The sequence below is a fragment of the Schistocerca piceifrons genome, chromosome 5 (assembly GCF_021461385.2).
Source record: "Schistocerca piceifrons isolate TAMUIC-IGC-003096 chromosome 5, iqSchPice1.1, whole genome shotgun sequence".
NCBI lineage: Eukaryota > Metazoa > Arthropoda > Insecta > Orthoptera > Acrididae > Schistocerca > Schistocerca piceifrons.
In genome coordinates this window covers 104956557-104976970 of record NC_060142.1, presented here as the reverse complement: position 1 = coordinate 104976970, position 20414 = coordinate 104956557, and the positions used below count along the sequence as shown (strand labels likewise).

Here is a 20414-nt window from a genome sequence, read left to right as displayed (position 1 = left end):
AACATTGTCAAAAGCTTTCTCTAAGTCTACAAATGCTAGAAACGTAGGTTTCCCTTTCTTTAATCTTTCTTCTAAGATAATTCTTAGGGTCAGTATTGCCTCGGGTGTTCCAATATTTCTACGGAATCCAAACTGATCTTCCCCGAGGTCGGCTTCTACCAGTTTTTCCATTCGTCTGTAAAGAATTCGCGTTGGTATTTTGCATTCGTGACTTATTAAACTGATTGTTTGGTAATTTTCACATCTGTCAGCACCTGCTTTCTTTGGGATTGAAATTATTATAATTCTTCTTGAAGCCTGAGGGTATTTCGCCTGTCTCATACATCTTGCTCACCAGATGGTAGAGTTTTGTTACGCCTAGCTCTCCCAAGGCTGTCAGTAGTTCTAATGGAATGTTGTCTACTCACGGGGCCTTGTTTCGACTTAGGTCTTTCAGTGCTCTATCAAACTCTACACGCAGTATCGTATCTCCCATTTCATCTTCATCTACATCGTCTTCCATTTCCATAATATTGTCCTCAAGTACATTGCTCTTGTGTAGACCCTCTATATACTCCTTCCACCTTTCTGCTTTCCCTTCTTTGCTTAGAACTGGGTTTCCATCTGAGCTCTTGATATTCATACAAGTGATTCTCTTTTCTCCAAAGGTCTCTTTAAGTTTCCTGTAGGTAATATCTACCTTACCCCTAGTGAGATAAGCCTCTACATCCTTACATTTGTCCTCTAGCCATCCCTGCTATTTTGCACTTCCTGTCGATCTCATTTTTGAGACATTTGTATTACTTTTTGCCTGCTTCATTTACTGCATCTTTATATTTTCTCCTTTCATCAATTAAATCAATATATCTTCTGTTACCCAAGGATTTCTACTAGCCCTCGTCTTTTAACCTACTTGATCCTCTGCTGCCTTCAGTATTTCATCTCTCAAAGCTACCCATTCTTCTTCTACTGTATTTATTTCCCTCATTCCTGTCAGTTGTTCTCTTATGCTCTCCCTCGTATAAATCAATAAAATTCTGTAAGAGCCCAAAGTATCTAGGCCTTTGTTCCTTAAAAGAATCGTTGTTGATGTTAGGAGCCATACTACTGTGTTGAGTTAGGAGACCACGAGGACTTTATAGCTGCTAATGTCGTTGCTTACTTAGAAGCACTCAGGTGCCACGTATAGAATACATGAGACCTGTGGTGCATATATCCACTGCAATGGAAAGCTGTTAATGGTGGCTTTTTTGATGTTTCCAATCAATCCTGAGGCTGGAAATGTACTCGGTGCACAGCACCATTGGGGAGTGTCCATTGGGTGGACGGCGTGCATTTGCAGCCTCAGGACTGATTGAAGACGCCGAAGAACCGACCAGTAACAGCCATGCACTGCAGTGCAGAAGCGCACCGCAGTAGGTCACACCTACCGATCTGAAGCAAGGCCGACACCCAACGTTATTATATTGCGATGTTGTACATGAGCAAATGGGAAAAGAACAGAATAGTGACAGTATTGGTCTTTTTTTATTCTTTGAAAAACCGGTGCCAACGTCATGATGGTGACACTTGATTCACTGAAGGCTTCAGTTAATGTCAGTTCTACATATTTCATAATTATTCTCCGACGCCATTAAAGCCGGCAGAGGACAGTTTTAGCAGGTCTGCCAACAGAACAAGTGTGGATTCACGCAGATATACGAAATCCATCAAGATACGGGCATGCATTCAGCAGGGATGTTATGTGGCGAACGCAGTGCGGATATTATTTGAAGCAACCTTGTCTGAGACCTAGGTATGTGACGGTGGTTCTGAGCCTGCTCGAACATCGGTAGTTTTTCTACTGAAGCAGTTGAAGCGAATGGTATATTTGTACCTAATACCTTTCCCTATTTGTGGAGTTGTCCCAAAAATCTTTCTGTCACATTTCCCTGGCTTTAGCTCTTGACTCTTTGTGTGGAATCCAGAACTGGGACCCCAGAATGAAGCATTTCGCCAGTGGCCTCTCTGGCCAAAACAACTTCCCTTTTGTTTTCTTACTGTTGCGCTCGGCCCTCTCTCTGCAGCCGTGTTAGTTCACTCGCAGGAGCGTGTTCACGTCTTACGCAGAGCGAATCCTTCAATGTAGAATGAACTGTTTATCAAGCGGTAAACGAACTGTGCACTTTCGTAAAGTTCCGAGGTAATCTCCAATGAAATTCAAATTACTGTATTGGACGAAAGGCAGGATGTTTAAAATTTGACGTTTCGTCGACGATAAGGTCATTAGAGGCAGAGCGCAAGAACGGACTGGGGAAGGATGGAAAGGAAATTGTACGTCCATTTTAAAAGGAATCATTCCAGCATTCGCCTTAAAATATTTAGAGAAATCCCGGGAAACTGACGCATGGACTGCATGTGAACCGCTGTGCCCCAGAAAGCGAGGCCATTGTCTGACCTAAGCACCGTCTCGCTCGATACTGGGATAGGGAAGAGAAGCACAGAAAGTTTTGTAAGATTTATGAGCTGGTACGCATCTCATTTCAACGGGTACGAGATATCAAGGCGCCCTGTTTAGTGTTTACATGACACTTAAACAATAGGCAGCTTGTTGGTACAAATTGTTCCATGGTTTCTCAAAATATTCCCCTTTAAATGTTTTTACACTTCTTGTGTTTATTTGTTGTTAACTCTAACGATGGTGCTACAAAAGCATGGTTTTTAAAGGATCAATAACTCCTCTAGACGATGAAAGCACACATATTTTTGTTTGACGTAGGAAGACAATAAGAAGTTGTTAGTCATGTGAATACGGGCAATGATTTGAAATTTCGATATCGTACAGCATGCATCAACTGTTGTCCTATACTCTCTCTCTCTCTCTCTCTCTCTCTCTCTCTTTCTCTCTCTTCCTCTCTCTACCCCTCACTCTCTCTCTTGCTCTTTGTGTGTATGCGGGGGTGGGGGGGGGGGGTCTAGGTGTGTGCGCGTGTAAATGTTTTTTCTGATTATTCGTTCTTTTTAATTGTCATTGCAGTTTTATAATTCTGTCAACTAATTTATCGACACTAGTCTCTAACCAATTTCGTACGGATGCTATAGACTTTGGTGTCGTGCGACCTCATATCACGCAACCTTTTTTCAAAAGAGAATTAAATAAATTATTCTGATAGTAGGAAATGAAAATGATTTGTTAAAAATTCTCTTTTATGTTGGTTAAAAGCCACGACTAATTGTTTCTCAGGGCGCCACCCCTAGAAATATCATACGTATTCCAACGTGAAGACGTCCGTCTTACTCACGATGGATTTCTAAAAAATCTTTCTTTTATGTTACGTGATAAATCAGTTAAATAAACTGCTTAATTATTTCTTTTTCTGTGAGGTTTGGCAGCGTATACATTAATAAAAATTATTGTTCATAAAACTGTACCTCTGGCCTAAAAAATGAAACGGAAAATACAAGACGCCGTTCTGTATTTATTAAGATTATTATCTGTAATATTTCTTGCAAGAAATGACTATTAAAAGCGTTTTTATCATTTTGTCATTAATGGCGTCGCTACAACAATTAACTTACACAAAACAACAATTAAGTTACTCACCGCCATATCAAGATCATGATGATGATCATCATCATCATCATCACTATCGTCTAGGGCAATAGTCGTGACATGTCGGATGTAACCAAAGAAGCAAGCAATGTGGGTAACGCTTCACAATCGTAACACCATTCCCCACATCAAGACGAAGTGGGTGTCAAGGCTATGAAGCCCCGTATGCGGTGTATCTAATGTTTCATTAGCGTTTCTCATGAATTGCGTACTGCGTGTGAAGAATCTGAGTGTAATACTGATAGCTATAATTTGTTTCCATGCAGCAGTTCAAGAACGCCGAAAGATGGGCATTTCAAAACTGAATCTGAAGAAATTAGGGCAAATGTCGGACTCTTAATGTCGTCATGGGACTGTTCTTTGTAGGTGAAATATGGATTCACCATTACACTGTGGAGGCCAATCCACAGTCGGAAAAGACGAACGCAGAAGCTGAAAAGTCCTCAAATTGAGTGTAAACCGTTTGGTTGTAGGGGAAAAGCGATGACGACTCTTTTTGGTCTAAGGAGTTCTGTCTTGGTGTAAAGGAAAGGGTACACCAGTGGCGGAGCCGCATCAAACCTGTTGATAGGAATAGTAATTCATAGGGAATAAGATCCCAGTCAGTCAAAGAACGTTGACCAGGGATTGATATTTTCGGATTGATTCAGTAGCGCCTCATCATCTCATTTCCTCAACCCCTAGGAGGACTCGGTCACTAACAGTACCCCACAGGAAGCACTCGAAGACACGTCACGAATCATACTGTTCTTATGCTATTAACGAAGAACGTTGGGCCCATTGTATGAAAGGGGTATGTAAGAGATACTATATGAGCAAACAAACGCTAGCATCATTATGATGACGAAGTTTCACATACAAAATAATAAACTTTCTGTGAGATTCTGTACTAAATTTTTCGCCTCTAGTGGTATTGTGGACGATGGGACACAAAAATGTGTTCTTCCTTTCCATCATTTCAAATTAAATTATGTGTTGATTCATTCTCAGAATAGGAACTGAAAATCTGTTCTACCACACGTAAGTCATTGCTTACAAAAATTGTGTCTGTCGTGAAATATATCTGTGAATTGTAAGCATTCCCTACGAGTGTTTCCATATCAATCTTGCCGCAAAAACTGACTTCGTACAATTTAACTACGTTTGTGATGAGAGTTACTATACTGGTACGACGAAACTCGTATCTCTTAAGAAAGTGTCTTAAAATATTTCCAACTACAAGTCACACTTGTAACGCTAACGGCGAAATTAATAGCTAGCCTTTCTGTTTTCTTAACTTTAAGTAGTAGAATAACTACTGAAAAGTAAAGCTACCCATCATGGCCTCATGAAAATTCTTTGGTAGATCTTGCTTGATACTCAGCACGGTGTGACACAGAGCCCCATCTCCAATCGTCTTTTTAGCTTTTAGAAACAATGATTGAATCTTTCTCTTGCTTTTAGAAGGAAATACGTTCAAATCCTTAGCAGACGAGTCTGGTTTACTTCTTCCGTAGTTTTCTCTAAACCACTGAAATCGAATTCAAGATTAGTTTCTTTGATAAGGACACTGCGGATATACTTCGCCATCGTCGTTCAATAGGAGTTTGCAATACAGACGTCGGCGGCGGAATGTCAACCACCAAATTCAAATGTGTGTGAAACCTTATGGGACTTAACTGCTAAGGTCATCAGTCCCTAAGCTTACACACTACTTAACCTAAATTATCCTAATGACAAACACACACACCTATGCCCAAGGAAGGACTCGAACCTCCGCCGGGACTAGCCGCACAGTCCACGACTGCAGCGCCTTAGACTGCTCGGCTAATTCCGGCGTTAACCACCAGTAATTCTCTTCTGTCCATTTTGAAATTAAATTTATTTCCCTCTCCTAAATCCATCTTCGACATTCTGGGACGTACTTATTCCAGGCTGAATTAGAAATATACTGTTGGCAACTGAAATTGGGGTACCACGCAGGCATTCAGTGTGCAACAGACGTCAAACTGGGTGCTGGGATACGCGGATTTTCAGCGCTGCTGCAGATACGAGTAACGCCATCTACATCTTGCATATATGGAGAGATTCCGCGGCGGTTTTGTCATCCAGAAATGGCACTTGAATGTAGGTCGTTCGAGAGAAAATCGTGTCATGCCTCGCATAAGAAGCAGAAACGTCTGCCAGGCATGTCGTAATTCAAAAGCGTCAGGATGTCTTCCCGTGGCAGACTGGTGTCTAACGTCGCGTGTAATTTCTCCTAGTACTGCTCCAGGTGCGACGACTCTCCTGGGAATATGTAATCGGTGAGTTCAAGAGAGCCATTTTCAATGCCCTGCAGGATCTCAGCAGCTCTAGTGACTGGCACCCGATAGGACAGGTACGGTCAGAGCAATTGCTGTGCCGTATCTCACAGCCACGTCACGTGACTTGAATCAGGAAGTGGGTTTGACTGCAAACAGACCAGCGTCCAGAGTGAGGCAAACTGCTGCTTATCCGCTCTCCACCTCAGCTCTCGCAGGCATTCTTTGCAGGTGTCTACTATAAATTGTGTCCATTTAATATGCATACTTACGAGGCAACATCGCTGCCCGTTAAATAATTAAAATTGCCATTCGGTGTCCCAACGTACCAGCTTGTCTGGTATTTTCCTGCAAATTCCCTGATTCCACACGGGTCGTGACTCTAACAGTCCACGTCACGTAGAAAATGAAAAGTATGTTTAAGAAAACTTTGTAGTCTGCAGCCCCTACGACGCGATTCAGAGACGCCCCCAAGAAGCCTGCAGTGATTTATGGTAATGGACAGCAGATTGGGACATTGGGTTCTACGCAGCTAACAAGCGAAACTCCCGATCGCGCCATCATCAGATTTGGCGGTAAGAGGGCTCGGTAGACAGCCCGCCAAAAACTGAACACAGATCAAGCGCGAAAACAGGAGAAAGGTGTACTGACCGGTGAAACAGAAAGCAAAATAGTAACAGTGAACGGTCTAAGCACAAGAATTATAACATAGAGGAGGTTGAAAAAAACATGACGTCGTGATTAAGTAGTCACGATATGGGACTGAAAGGGGGCGAGCCGTGTTCAAATTCGCCTAGTGCAATTTTCTTTTTTGCTCTCTGTATTCAAATTTGTGTCTGTGTGAAGGTGTACCGTCCGTTTGCAACAGCGAGGTGTAAGGAAAGGACCTCCAGACGTAAGTACCTCGTATTTGTTCTACACAAGTAGCACGTTATAAAGTGGCTTTCGAATGAGAACTGCAATTGTTTTATGACAAGGCGATAAGTGAACCGGATCCTCTGCCGGAAAACACGTCTGATGTGTCATAAACGGCATTAGTATGTGTGTCTTATGATAGGAATCTCTTATCGACGCTCTTAATTTATACGCGGATGAGTGACGCGCTATCCAATGGACCATATTACCAGTAAATCTGATTGGGGGGGGGGGGGGGACGGGGAGTTTCCCCATGTGAGAGTGACTGTCTCCTTGCCCGACTTAGATATTCCTATGAATATGAATGCTTTCACTTCCAAGTAAATGATGAAAGCATAGTAGTTTATCACATACGCTGCAACAAAAGAACGCAACAGTTTCACAATCACACAGTTTCTTTGTGCTCTGCCAAAACACGTTTTTAACGTTTTTGAAGTTGCGTTCCGTTTTGGAAGTTTTGACTCTTGCAGTCCTTTGTTGCGATACAGTTCAGACCCGTTCATGTGTTTTTTTCATTTCTGTGAGACGTTTATGTGGTATCTCGCCTACTTTCACACCTTATCACGTTTACTTGCGACGGCAAAGTATCCTTACTACTCGGCTTATATTCTATAAACGATGTATAGTGTGACAACTGGCAAGATTACAGAAAGAGCACAAACATTTCAATGAATGGACGGACAGTTCATAATGTTTTGAACAAAAATAAAGAAAATTATACGAGGGAGGTTTGAACCCGGTTCGTCCACTTTGCGGTCTCGTACAGTGACCGCTTAACGACGACGCCTTGGCTCTTCCGCGTTTCTCGGTGTTGTACTTGTTAAGCTTGTACCGTTCACTGTTTCTACTCGTATTTTGATTTTTTTTAACACAGTTCAGTGCACTGTCATCCTGCTTTCATGCTTGATCTGTGTTCTGTTTTTGTCGCGCTATCCAAGTACCATCTAATCAATAAATCTGAGGGATGTTTAATGGGGAGACGCGCTATCCAAGTACCATCTTACCAATAAATCGTAGGGGTGTTTTATGGGGAGAAAAGACTTCCGCCAGCCAAACTGGACCTCACCCTCTTTAGCACAACAGTACAACGGTCACGCGCAGCTAAGTATCTTGGAGTCATCCTCAATCGGCTGCTGACCAACAAACTTCCATGGAATGCAGCCTACAAGTGCAGATACGTCTCTAGTGATTGCTACAGCAGCAGAACAAGGATTGGCGAGGAGAGGAATATCTGAAAAAACAGTGAGAGGAAAAAGGGACAGGCTGATATGAGATGTGTTTAGAAATCGGTGAATGGCTTTCATGATACTTGACGGAGTTGTAGAGGGGGAAAATGTAGAAGACGATACAGATTGGAATAAATCCAAGAAATAACTGTGTACGTTATGTGCAAATGCTACTCTGAGATGAAGAGATTGGCACAGGAGAGAAGAAGGTTGATGACTCGCCCCAAAAATTCAGCTAAAACAGGGCATGTTTCTCCGCTTAAGCTTTTATTTACTAATGCTGGAGACATCATCGCAGGCTACTAAAACTCCGACACAAGTTTCAGACTTAAAATAAGCTCAACACGCCGAAATGTCCATACGTATCCGCGCAACGGTACGATTGTGACGTCATGAGAACGTTGCATGATATCGCGTAGTCGAGTGTGTTACTGAGCTTATAACAGGGAAGAGTTGACCCTGTTCGCTACATTTATTACAAATGCGATCGAAGTGTGGTATGTGTAAATGAAAGAAAATCAGCCTCATACCGATATTTCAGGTGCGTGCAGTGCGTAGTATAATTGAATGCGTGCCCCGTAGTGTCTTCCCGTGTGGGTGACTGGCGCACGGACTCTGTTTGGCCTTGAGGTGGATCCGCCACCGTTATCGCAGGCGGCGTCTGATGCGTCACGACGCACGCCGCGTCCTCCTAGATTTAAACGCGGCTTCCGGGTGTCGGCAGGACAGTCTCCTCTCGGCAACTGCGGTGCAGTTCAGACCCCGGACAATGCAGCCGCCACCGCCGGCCCAGATACCAGACGCAGCTTGCCCGTTACAGGTCGGTGTGCGTTCCGCTACCGGTACCCTGTACGGTACATCTAGCATGTCAGTATTTCACACCAGTGCTCCCACTTTTCATTCTATGTTTTCGTTACAAGTAAATTCGTCGAGCCGGTCGCTGTGGCGGAGCCGTTCTTGGCTCTTCAGTCCGGAATCGCCCTGCCGCTGCGGTCACAGGTTCGAATCCTTCCATGGATGTGTGTGATGTCCTTAGGTTAAGTAGTTCTAAGTCTAGGGGACTGATGACCTCAGATGTTAAGTCCCATAGTGCTTAGAGCCATTTGAACCATCGTTTTTGAAAGTAGTCGACGTCGAGGCGGAAGCGATTACGGGTGAAGACAGTACGACCCTAACTGATAATGTCTACTTTGGTGAAGGTCAGAGCAAAAGTAAGTGTGTACCGAGTACCAAATGCTCTCTCTCATCATGACGCTCAGATAGTTAGGATAAATAAGACAATGCCTCACAGTATTTATACGTGTCAGTGGAAACCAGTTCGAATAACAGATAAGCCAGGACAAACGCATTTAAGAATAGTTTACAAGACATGTTCTACGATAAAATCTATAATGAACCAAATGATAACTTAAAATTTAATTCATTCCACAGTAAACTCATGTCATTATTTGAAAACGATTTCCATGTAAGTTAATCAGAAAGGACATGAAACAACCACGTAAAAACACCATGGATCACTACAGGGATTATACATCGAGGTGCCAAACGTCGTGTGGTGGCTCCTAATACCGTGTCGGACCGCCTTTTGACCGATTTTGTGCAGCAATACGAGGTGGAATTGCCTCAACAAGTTGTTGGAAATCTGCTAGAAAAATACTGAGCCATACGGCTTCTACAGCCGTCTATTAATTGCGGAAGTGTTATCTGTGCAGGATTTTCTGCACCAGCTGACCTCTCGACTACGACCCATAAGCATTCGATGGGATTCATGTAGAGCGATCAGGGTGGCCAAATCATTCGCTCAAATTGTCCAAGAATGTTCTTCAAACAAAACGCGAACAACTGTGGGCTGGAGACACGGGCATAGTCATCCATAAAAATTCCATCGTTGTTTGGGAACAAAAAGTCCATGAATGGCTGAAAATGGTCTCCAAGTAGACTAACATAACCATTTCCAATCAATGATCGGTACAGTTGGACCAGAGAACCTAATTCATTCCATGTAAACATCGCCCACACCCATACGGAGCTACCACAATCTTGCGCAGTGCCTTGTTGATAACTTGTGTCCATGGCTTCGTGGGATCTGCACCACACTCGATCCACCAACTGAAATCTGGACGCATCTCCCCAAGCCACTGTTTTCCAGTCGTCTAGGGTTCCACTGATTTGGTCACGAACCAAGGAAGAGGCGCTGCAGACGCTGTCGTACTGTAAGCAAAAGTACTAGCGACCGTGGTCTGCTGTCACAGCCCATTAACGCCAAATTTCGCCGCACTGTCGTAACGGATACGTACCTCGTATGTCCCACATTTATTTCTGCGGTCATTTCTGTGCTTGTCTGCTGGCACTGACAACTCTACACAAACGTCGCTGCTCTTGGTAGCTAAGTAAAGGCCATAGACCACTGCCTCGTACGTGGTGAGAGGCAATGCCCGAAATTTGGCATACTTGACACACTGATTTGCAAGACCCTTGAGTCATGTTGTCCCTATGCAAAGAAATTTGTGTATGACAACGTTTGACGCCTAATGGAGAAGTTTCCGGGTGTGTAAACTTACCCAAATAGTCTTTTGGATTGACCTTTCTCCCTATACCATGTCCGCAACCTATGGATGACACACTGAGAGGCATTGGCACCTATAGCAACATGACAGAAATTTCATCCTTTTTGCTTCAAACAGACCGCCCTTGCAACATGTACTTAATTCAGATGCCGCAGTCTATGCGCCCGGTTAAATACAACGTCCACAAGTGGCATCTACCATCTGTGTACCTCACTAGGAAACACTGGTGCACCAGTACTCACTTCCTTCTGAGGAGTCACCAAACACTGCAGTGCGTAACACAGCGAATACATAGCGAATGATTTTAATTGTTGTCTACAGTGAAAGCGAAGATCTCACACCATGAAGTAAGACCACAAGTAACCCCTACGTCAAAACAGATCTAACATATCGCAAGTTTGTAGACGTTTTTCTCTTATTATTTTGAAGAGTATATATTACGTATCTATTCACAATAGATATATATTAAAAGTAGACGTATAAAATATGCCTCAATTCGAATGCACTGTTGCGTCATAATTTCGAAGCAATCGGTGCAGAGCTTTAAGAGCTTTAATGTCTTGAACTAACCACATTTAAATTTTTATATAAATTTCCGCTGTAGTTATTACATATGGAGTGTAACAGGTATAAGTGCAGACATTTATATTGGTGACTGAGGACTGTGTAGCAAACAACATTACATCAGTATTTACATCATTTGCAGACTAAAAATTATAGCTATTACAAGTTGTATGTTTTTAGGTTGGCTAGTATCTCCGAGTAGGTGTGGCATCAATAAGCCACTAATGCTTATTTTCCTCTGGGCAGCAGGTCAGATGTTACAATGTGGACGTGGTGACGCAAAACGTTTGGTCTATACTGACAGGAGCAGTCCACTTGGTGGTGCAGTTACGCGGTGCAGAAAGCGTCAGATCGTAAATTTTGTAATGTGCTTGTGGGACGAATGTTTGACGCAGAGAAACATAAACAACATATTGTGTGCGTATGTATCAGTGTACAACATGTAAAAATGTCTTTACTTATACCTGTTAGAGCATGTGTATTTATTTATGGTAGGCATCGTCTATATTATAGTATGCAAATACCATTTTGCGCTAATTATCGTTTGACTGTCTAAGGGAACGGTCAAGGCGTGATTAGTGTAATCAAAGGAACAGAGGTAGTTATTTTGATAGAAGTCAGAACAGCCAAGCAATTGACTGCTGTTTATTTTCCGGCTCGTACTAACACATACATAGATTCAGGTGATTCAGCCTTATGGTGAGCTTATCACCAGGTGTAAAGCTTGTCTAAAATTATCTACAAACAGAGCTGAAACGAGGATTAAATCTTTTTGACCGTTGATGGGGTGACAGTACGGGCATACTCTGGGCGCGGGTTGCAGCCAAGCAATGTAGCGTTTTGTCAGACCGACATCTTGCTCAATAGCGACCCAGCTCTGTGGGAGATGAAGAACCTTCGGGAAGTTTCCAAAGGGCTAATGTATGAGATAGTACTTGTCTTCCACGTTAAAAGGCCTCCTTCGTCCGCATACAGGGGTTAATTTTTGCCGTAACATACCTCCCAAGGAATTGTCTTTTGAAATCACTGGAACAGGTTGGCTCTGGTAATTTGAAAATAGAACACTTGCATTAAACCACAGTGTAACTATAATTTACCGCTGTACCTGAACATGACAAAGGCTTAAATGGCTCTGAGCACTATGGGACTCAACTTCTGAGGTCATCAGTCCCCTAGAACTTAGAACTACTTAAGTCTAACTAACCTAAGGACATCACACACATCCATGCCCGAGGCAGGATTCGAACCTGCGACCGTAGCGGTCTCGCGGTTCCAGACTGCAGCGTCTAGAATCGCTCGGCCACGAACGTGACAAAGGAAGATGAACGTCGGTGTGATGAGAAGAGGCATGATAGTGTCCGTCTGTGTGTGTGTGTGTGTGTGTGTGTGTGTGTGTGTGTGTGTGTGGGTGGGTGGGTGGGTGGGTGTGGGTGGGTTTCTGTACCGAACTTAAGTTGAGCTTCGTTCCAAAGTTGTGACTGGTCCAAATCGGTAGCCTTCTTGTCAACAGTGTTTTGTTTATGATTGCCAGCAACATCAGCGATCTAGTAGCATGGCGACGTCTTGTGTCAAGTGTATCAATGAGCTGCGGTTGTTTGCTGATGATGCCGTGGTGTACGGTAAGGTAACGAAGTTTAGTGACTGTAGGAAGATACAAGACGATTTAGACAAAATTTTTAGTTGGTGGGATGAATGGCAGCTGGCCCTAAATGTGGAAAAACGTAAATTGATGCGGATGAGTAGGAAGGTCACACCTGTAATCTCCAGATACAGTAGTACTAGTATCCGGCTTGAAAGAGACATATATTTTAAATATCTGGGCATAACGTTGCAGAGCGATGTGAAATGCAACGAGCATATGAGAACTTTGCTAGGGAGGGCGAACGGTCAACTTCGGTTTATTGGGAGAACTGTGGAAAATTGTGATCCATCTGTAAAGGAGACTGCATACAGGATAATGGTGCGACCTGTCCTTGAGGATTGCTGGAGTGTTTGGGAGGTGCACCAGGTCGGATTGAAGTAAAACATCGAAGAGGTTCGCTAGATTTGTCACCGGTAGGTTCGAACAACACGTAAGTGTTGCTCCAGGAACTCAAATGGGTATCCCTGGAGGGAAGGTGCAGTTCTTTTTGAGAAACACTATTGAGGAAATTTAGAAAAGCGGCATTTGAAGCTGATTGCCGAACGATTCTATTGACGCCAACATAGATTGCGCGTAAGAATCACTAAGATAAGATGCGAGAAATTAGGGGTGATACAGAAACATATAGATGGTCGTTTTTCCCTCGCTGTATTTTCGAATGGAACAGGATAGGAAATAACTAGTAGTGATACAGGGTACCCTCCGCCACGCATCGTGCTGTGGCTTGCGGAGTGGCTGTGCAGATATAGATATGTAGATGTAAATGTAGATGTAATAAATAACTTAACGAGTGTTTGAACATGAGCATCCGTATAATTTGCTTTGACGAAATCTTGTTTATATTAAATCTTGTCGTTTTGATGGTTTGATTAAATGAGATAGTTCTTTAAAAACTTGACTTTCAGAACATTGCTTAGTAAAAATAATTTCGACACTCCACACTTGTGATTTTTAAGACCTGCATGTGGCAGAGGCTGGCGGGGTCGGGTTGGCGTCGGGTACGAAAAGGCGCGAGGCGGTTGGGTGGAGGGAGGGACGGAAGGACGTAGGGTGTTGGGTGGTGGAAGGGGTGCGTTCTTGCATCTAAAATTTTATTGGTTGAAAACAGTCTTGGTTGCAATTTTAGTTTTTTTATTTTTCAACGACGCGTTTCGCCTTATTTAGGCATCTTCAGGTTATCTAAATAGAAGACAGAGAAGAAATACATCTATTTAACAATCGCGATCGCGTTGTGCAGACTTGAATAACCTATAAGCATGTATAAACAGATCACCTAGTGAAAATATAAACAGATCACCTATTGAAAGAGCAAATATCTTAATTTGGTATTTCTTAAGAATCCTTTAGTCAGTGTAGTCAAAGGGCATCGTCGAATATATCAGCCCAACATTGGGTTCGTTAAACTCGGTAAAAACTATAAATATAAAATAGTAAAATCATTACTTTTTCTAGATGGACGCGAGAGGCACCAAGGTCTGCATAACGCGTTCCCGTTCACAGGAGCGAGTAACAGTAAGAAGGGGGCTCAGGTAGTAAGCATAATGCGTCACAGCGTCGTGTGCCAGTACTGAAGCCTCTAATACAGAATCACCTCCGGAGGTGGCGCTGCGGCGCAGCAGTGATTAAAAATCAGAGATCGTAAACTGGATATACATACCCACTATAACTTTATAAATGTAATGCACATAAAACATTGATAAGATGGAATTACTAGGGGCTACAATTGTGCTTAACGTATCCTAAAATTTTGACGAAGTAAAATATAATGAAGACGGTAAATTTAAAATGAGAAAACAAGGTGTATAATAGAACACACAGATACAGTACATAAACAGATTTTTCGTATCATATACCACTAGAATGAGAACATTAAAAACACAGGACCGTAATTCCAAAGTAAGAGGCCTCCCTTATAACACTCAATACTGCGTCATTCGGAGCTACAACATCTAGCAACAAAACTTTTTTTGTAAAATACAAGTAAAATTATTGGGCTTAAAAAATACACACCTACGTGGAAGACGGACGTTATGCGGGTAAACTTTTTTTATAGCTACATTGAAATGTGTTACGTCATCATTTAAAGCGACAAACTCGCAAGTATCCTATTTGAGTAAAAAAAAAAAAATCTAACGGCTTTGCTAAGACCAGAGAGGAACAGGGCTCATATTTAGGCAAGACTACGAGAGCTCCAGGATTACATTAACAACACCGATTTCATAACTTCTAAAAAAGCCTGATTGGCGTCAATTATTTGGCCGTTAAGGAGAGACAAATCTTTGTCTTCCATATGCCTAAGTATTTCAGTTTGTTCCAAAACGTTTAACTTCTTAACCTTTTGCGCAAAATGCAAAATCTTAAGATTTTGTACGGGCGGAGGACTGTGGCTTTAAGGTGTTGGGCTAAGGCAGAGCTCTGTTTTACCTGTCCCCATCTATTAAGAAGATGTTCTTGCAATCTAATTTTGAAAGTTCTGCCTGTTTGTCCAACATATCCCGCATTACAATCGCGACACTCCAGCAGATATACCCCGATGCCAAAAGGTTGTTCTTTTTAGGTGATTCATTATGTATGTACATAAACTGGAGATTGGTAGCCGCGGAAAATACTATACGAGAGCCCACTCCCCGGAAAAGTTTTGCCAGTTCATAACTAAAATTGCCCATAAATGGCAAAGAAATGTAATTGTGCTCCCCGACAAAAGGCGCATCGGGTGAACTCCGCAGGGGCATCGTTGTTTTGTCTTGGTATATCAACGAGCGCAACACGTATGGACTGAAAGACCTAAAATTTTATAAATTAAGCACTGACCGTACATATACACCCCCTAGCCAGCTGACTGGGTTATCGGCAAGGCACTCCTGGGGTACTGACTGACACCTGCCGGGTGTGTGGGCTTGTCTCATGACGCCGCCCGCCACTCTGCTGACTCAGACAGGCTGCGTGTCAGAGACAGCTGTCTGACAGTCCCAGCCACTAGACCGCCTTCAGTCATTCGTCGTCTCCACGAGACCTCCCTCCGAGGATCATGCCGTAGCGTCACGGTACAAAGCGAGGACCTCGCGGCGCTGAGCAGCTGGGGTCCGACGCCATGGGACGCAGCGCCACAGCCGTCGGTTCTGGGTTCGTCGCCCCGAAGTGACTGCCGCTCCCTCTGGGCCGGTCACCCGCCTGCTCCGCCACGGCCACCTCACTCCAAACGCTGTCAGGTAATGCTGACTCGGAAACAGCCGGCCGTCCGGAATGTGGTGACGGCCAAAGCCCCTCGCTACGGGTCTGCCTCTTCGAGAAGTGCTTATAGTGGAGTGCTCAGACCAGGTGTCACATTCAACGTCCGTCGCCTCTGGGCTACTGCGATACGTCTCCTTATGGTTAAAAATAAAGGCCTTTCACAACATTTGGCTACCTTCTGCACCTTCACCCATCTCCAGCAGAGCATCATTCGTGCACTCCATTCTCACCCACACCATTATGAGTTTCCACGTCGTGCGTAGCTTGCTGTAAGTCCAATGGACGTTGACGCCGTTCCCCGCTTTGTACTTTTTTTCCAGGCTCCAGATGGCGCTGCTCCTGGACTCGTGGATCGCCGAGTTGGTCGTCGTCTTGTCGGCGGCCGTGCTCGCCCTCTACCTCTGGTTCTCCAGTAGCTACAGGTACTGGACGAACAAGGGGGTGCCGTACGCAGAACCTACAGTTCCGTTTGGAAACTTCTGGAGAAACTTTTTCGGCAACGAATGTATTGCTCAGACCATGCAGAACATATACAATCAGCTGCCTAGTAAGAAATTAAAATTTTTGTCAGTGATAAACAGACTATAATTATATTCATTATTTGTTAAGAGAATCTGGGACATAATATGTGATGATGTAGACGTGCTCTGTGCGTTTCCAACGTTCCACTTCCTGTCCGCAACTGCGTGTTCGTTCTGCTGCTGCCGTGGACGCCACAGACTGGTGTCTGAGGCGGTCGGTAGCCTCAGAGAGACGGACTGGTCTCTCTTCAGTGTGCTGCTGTGGAGGCCGAGGTGGCTGGCTCAAGGGCGAATGGTTCAGTTGTCTGGTCGTCATCAGAAAGTTGGGGAAACCCTTCTGGAAGACCTGGCAGGTAGCAGCACCTCGCAGCGAGTGCAGTTAGCGTGTAGGAAGAAACGCGTGAATTCTGTTGCTGACCCTGCCTGGCTGGAAGGGCTCATTGTTACATAATTTCGTGGAGCTACCTGGAACTGGCTAAAGTCGACTGCAAATGCTTATGGCATGCAGGTGGCGAATACTGAACCCACACGGACGGATTTCGGAAGTCGGCAGTCAGTCACTAATGAAGCTGTTGGCCTCTGCAAAACGTTGTGGAAGAGTTGGCAAGTGGCTGTGTATGGGCACCGACTTCGTCACTCTGCTCTTTCCAAGGTGACTGCGGCGCTTTAGCGAACGCATACACAGTAGGCAGAAAGAGGCGGCTTTCGAGACGTGGAGCCATCAGCGAGCTGGATGGGGACTCGCCAACGTGTGTAACACTTCACAGTAAGTTCCGTTCTTCCGGCGGACACCTGAAGGGTAATGTTTCCGTGTGCCCCCGAAATTTTTTGACTTTGGACGGTTATGCGATTTTGTTTATACAGCAGAGAGCATCACGAGAAGCTGGTAACCATTTACAAATGGAACAATGACGGTTTGTGATGCTCGTTGTCCAATCTAGCGGACGGAATTCATCATTGCACTGATTCGCGGTTTGGTGTAGGAGAGGTGGCTTCCTTAACCTGATGAAGCTGGCTCCTCTTTCTGTAGCACGCGATTGGAACGTGGGCAATGCAGAATATGCGGTTGTCAACGCCGAACAATACCAGGGTTGTTTAAAAAATTCCGGAACATTCTGTACAGCATGGGCGTATGGGCAGGCAGTGGGCATTATGAAATGCATAGAACAAAATTTAGACAAAGGCCATTTATTGGCGAAAGCATGTTAAAAAGGGGTCGCATAGGCCTAGGGAGATGAGGTTGAGCCAGAGAGTAGAGTTTGGCGAGACCTAGTTCGCGAAGCTACCGAAAGTTGTTATCTGCCTAAACTAAGTCCACAGTGCCGCAGCACCGGGAGAAGCGGGAGATGTTCAATGCTACAGGGCACGCATCCGACTCGCAGGTGAGGAAGAATACAAGAGAGAGGGCCCGGCGACGGGCGGCCGGGTATATTCGCCGCACCGCGCGGCTTCCTCCGCCCTGAGTGGTCGGCTTCGAGAAAACCGTGCAGGGGACATGGAATTTTCCAGAGCGTCGCCTGCTAAGCGACGTCTGTGGCGGCGTTACCTCGTCGGCATGTGAGAGAGGCGCGTGGCCAAGGTGCCCTTCCTCTGTGCTGACTTCCTGTTGCTAAACAATGGGACGAAAGAATCTACAGACAGCTAACACTGCTGGCCGAGGCTTGGCCGCAACAAGAAAAATGAAGTTACCACTTGAAAGTTCATTTAATAGAGTAAAATTCCCTACTGTCTGGCTGATCCTTTACAATTCGTAATTTCGCGCCAGTGCTGTATTGGAGCGAAATGCGGTTGGCATAGCTACCTACACACGCCTGTCTTTAATCTGTAACTACCGGAGGTTTCATTATTGTAAGTCTGTTAGTTATTGTTGAGTACTGTATTGAGTAGAAAGTTGTGTCGCACAGTTTGGGAAGAGCAGAGTTAGAGCAGCAAAGCGTCTGCATTAAATGTTACGTGCAACTCGGAAAACCTTTACAGAGACTCACCAAATGATGCAGGAAGCCTACAGTGATGAGTTCTTATACCGTACCCGTTGTTAGAGATGGTTCACAAGGCGGATCGAAGTTAAAAATGACCCTCGTTCAGGGCGCCCTTCGACGTCTACTGACGACGCTCATGTCGGCAACGTCACGAACTCGTGCGTGCCAATAGATGACTGACTGTCTGAGGGGCTGCAGAAGAATGTAACACTTCACTTAGATCATGCCATGAAATCCTGACACAGCATCGTCGAATGCATCGTGCTGCAACCAAATTCGTCCGACGGCTCATGAGTCAAGACCAGGAAAACCTTCGCCTCGCGATTTGTGAAGAGCTTTCGAATCGATGTTCCTTAAGAGAATCATAACTGGTGATGAGACATGGGTCTAAGGTTATGATGATGAGACCAGGGTTCAGTCTTCATAATGCGTCGGAAAAGGTTCTCCGAGACCAAATAAAGCTCGTCAGATCAGGTCAAATGTCAAAGCCATGCTGATAGTTTTCTTTGAGTTTGAATCATTAGTTCATCATGTATTCGTGCCACAGTGACAAACTGTTAATCGATGGTACTGTCGGGACGCGTTGTGACACCTGCAAGAAAATGTGAGACAGAAATAGCTTGCAGAGAGAATTCACGCCTCTTGCATCACATTAACGCACCCGCACATTCATAACTGTTAGTGCGTGATTACTGCACAAAAAACGAAATCGTTGTGCCGCACCTCCGTACTCTCCAGACCTGATTTTCAACGATAGACGAGATAAAAGAAAATTCACAGACGGCGTGTCGCGCGATACAGCAAGAGGTGTACCAAGACTGTTTTCGGAATGGAAGCAGCGCTGTATCAGTGTATATGTTGTGGAGGAGAGTATACCGAAGAACACCACGGACAACAAGTAAAAGGTAAGCTCTTCAGCTCACCCTCCCTCTCATAAACATACACGATATAAACATCATGAATAGAAGTTGGTTTTGAACATATACATCGTTAGGTTGGCAACAATTAAGTAAACACACCAAAGAGGAGGAAACACTCAATGAAACTACAGTATTTACGTTGTTAAAAGCGCAGTGTCCGAAGGAATAATTATATTGAGTGGCAAAAGAACAATTGTATACCACAGCAAACAAGAATAAACACGGTGAACAGCGTGAAACAGGTCGGAACTCGAAATTGTCCTTATATGTCAGCAACAAAGTGAAAGTGCCATCTCCAGACCATATAAGAGGAAACGCTGATCACAACAGATCGTAAGTAATTACTTTTTACATAAAAAAACGGGACGTGAACTGTTTGATAATCTAAAAATAACGAAACTGTATCGTTATAGATCCCACTGATGATGCCTTAGAATGAGAAAAAGGCGAAACGTGTCTGGGAAAAATAAATTAACTGACAGCAGGCAAAGGCGGTTTTATTTATAAAACAAATATTAAAGAGAATTAAACTATACGGATAGCTGTTGAAATTAACGTATCACCCTGATCCATACAGATGTAATTTTAGTTCATGATACTGATTCGGAGAAAAAAAATTTTATGAAATTATACATGTTTGAAAAAAAATGGGCATTTTTAGACCCCTCTTTTTTGGCCGAAAAAATACTAAATATCGACTTACAAGAAAACAGCTTCGATGAACCGAAAAGAATTAAATTTGCTTCAGGGGAGTCGAAAAATTATTAAGCCCTGATGAAAATTGTAGCGTGGGCGACGATAGCCATACCGACAAACGTGGTTTTGAGAAAACCGCGTTTAAAGATGGACAAATATTTATCATATAAAAGAGGGACGAAGCTTGTAACTTAAGGGATATCATCGATTCCTGGCCCGTAATAACAATCGCCCCGGCTAGTGGATGGTCACTTTCTGCTACTTTGACCCAATAAGCCCTCATTTTCGTCCTCAAAGCCC

General features: G+C 44.0%; 1 protein-coding gene across 1 annotated transcript in view; it reads left to right on the top strand.

Annotated features, from left to right (window-relative positions):
- Positions 1 to 16325: 16325 nt before the first annotated feature.
- LOC124798768 (cytochrome P450 6k1-like) overlaps positions 16326 to 20414 on the top strand; it is a 55338-nt gene continuing 51249 nt past the window's right edge. The window contains exon 1 of the mRNA XM_047262298.1: positions 16326 to 16545. Within this exon, the coding sequence (XP_047118254.1) occupies positions 16326 to 16545 (220 nt within the window). The remainder of the gene's footprint in view (positions 16546 to 20414) is intronic.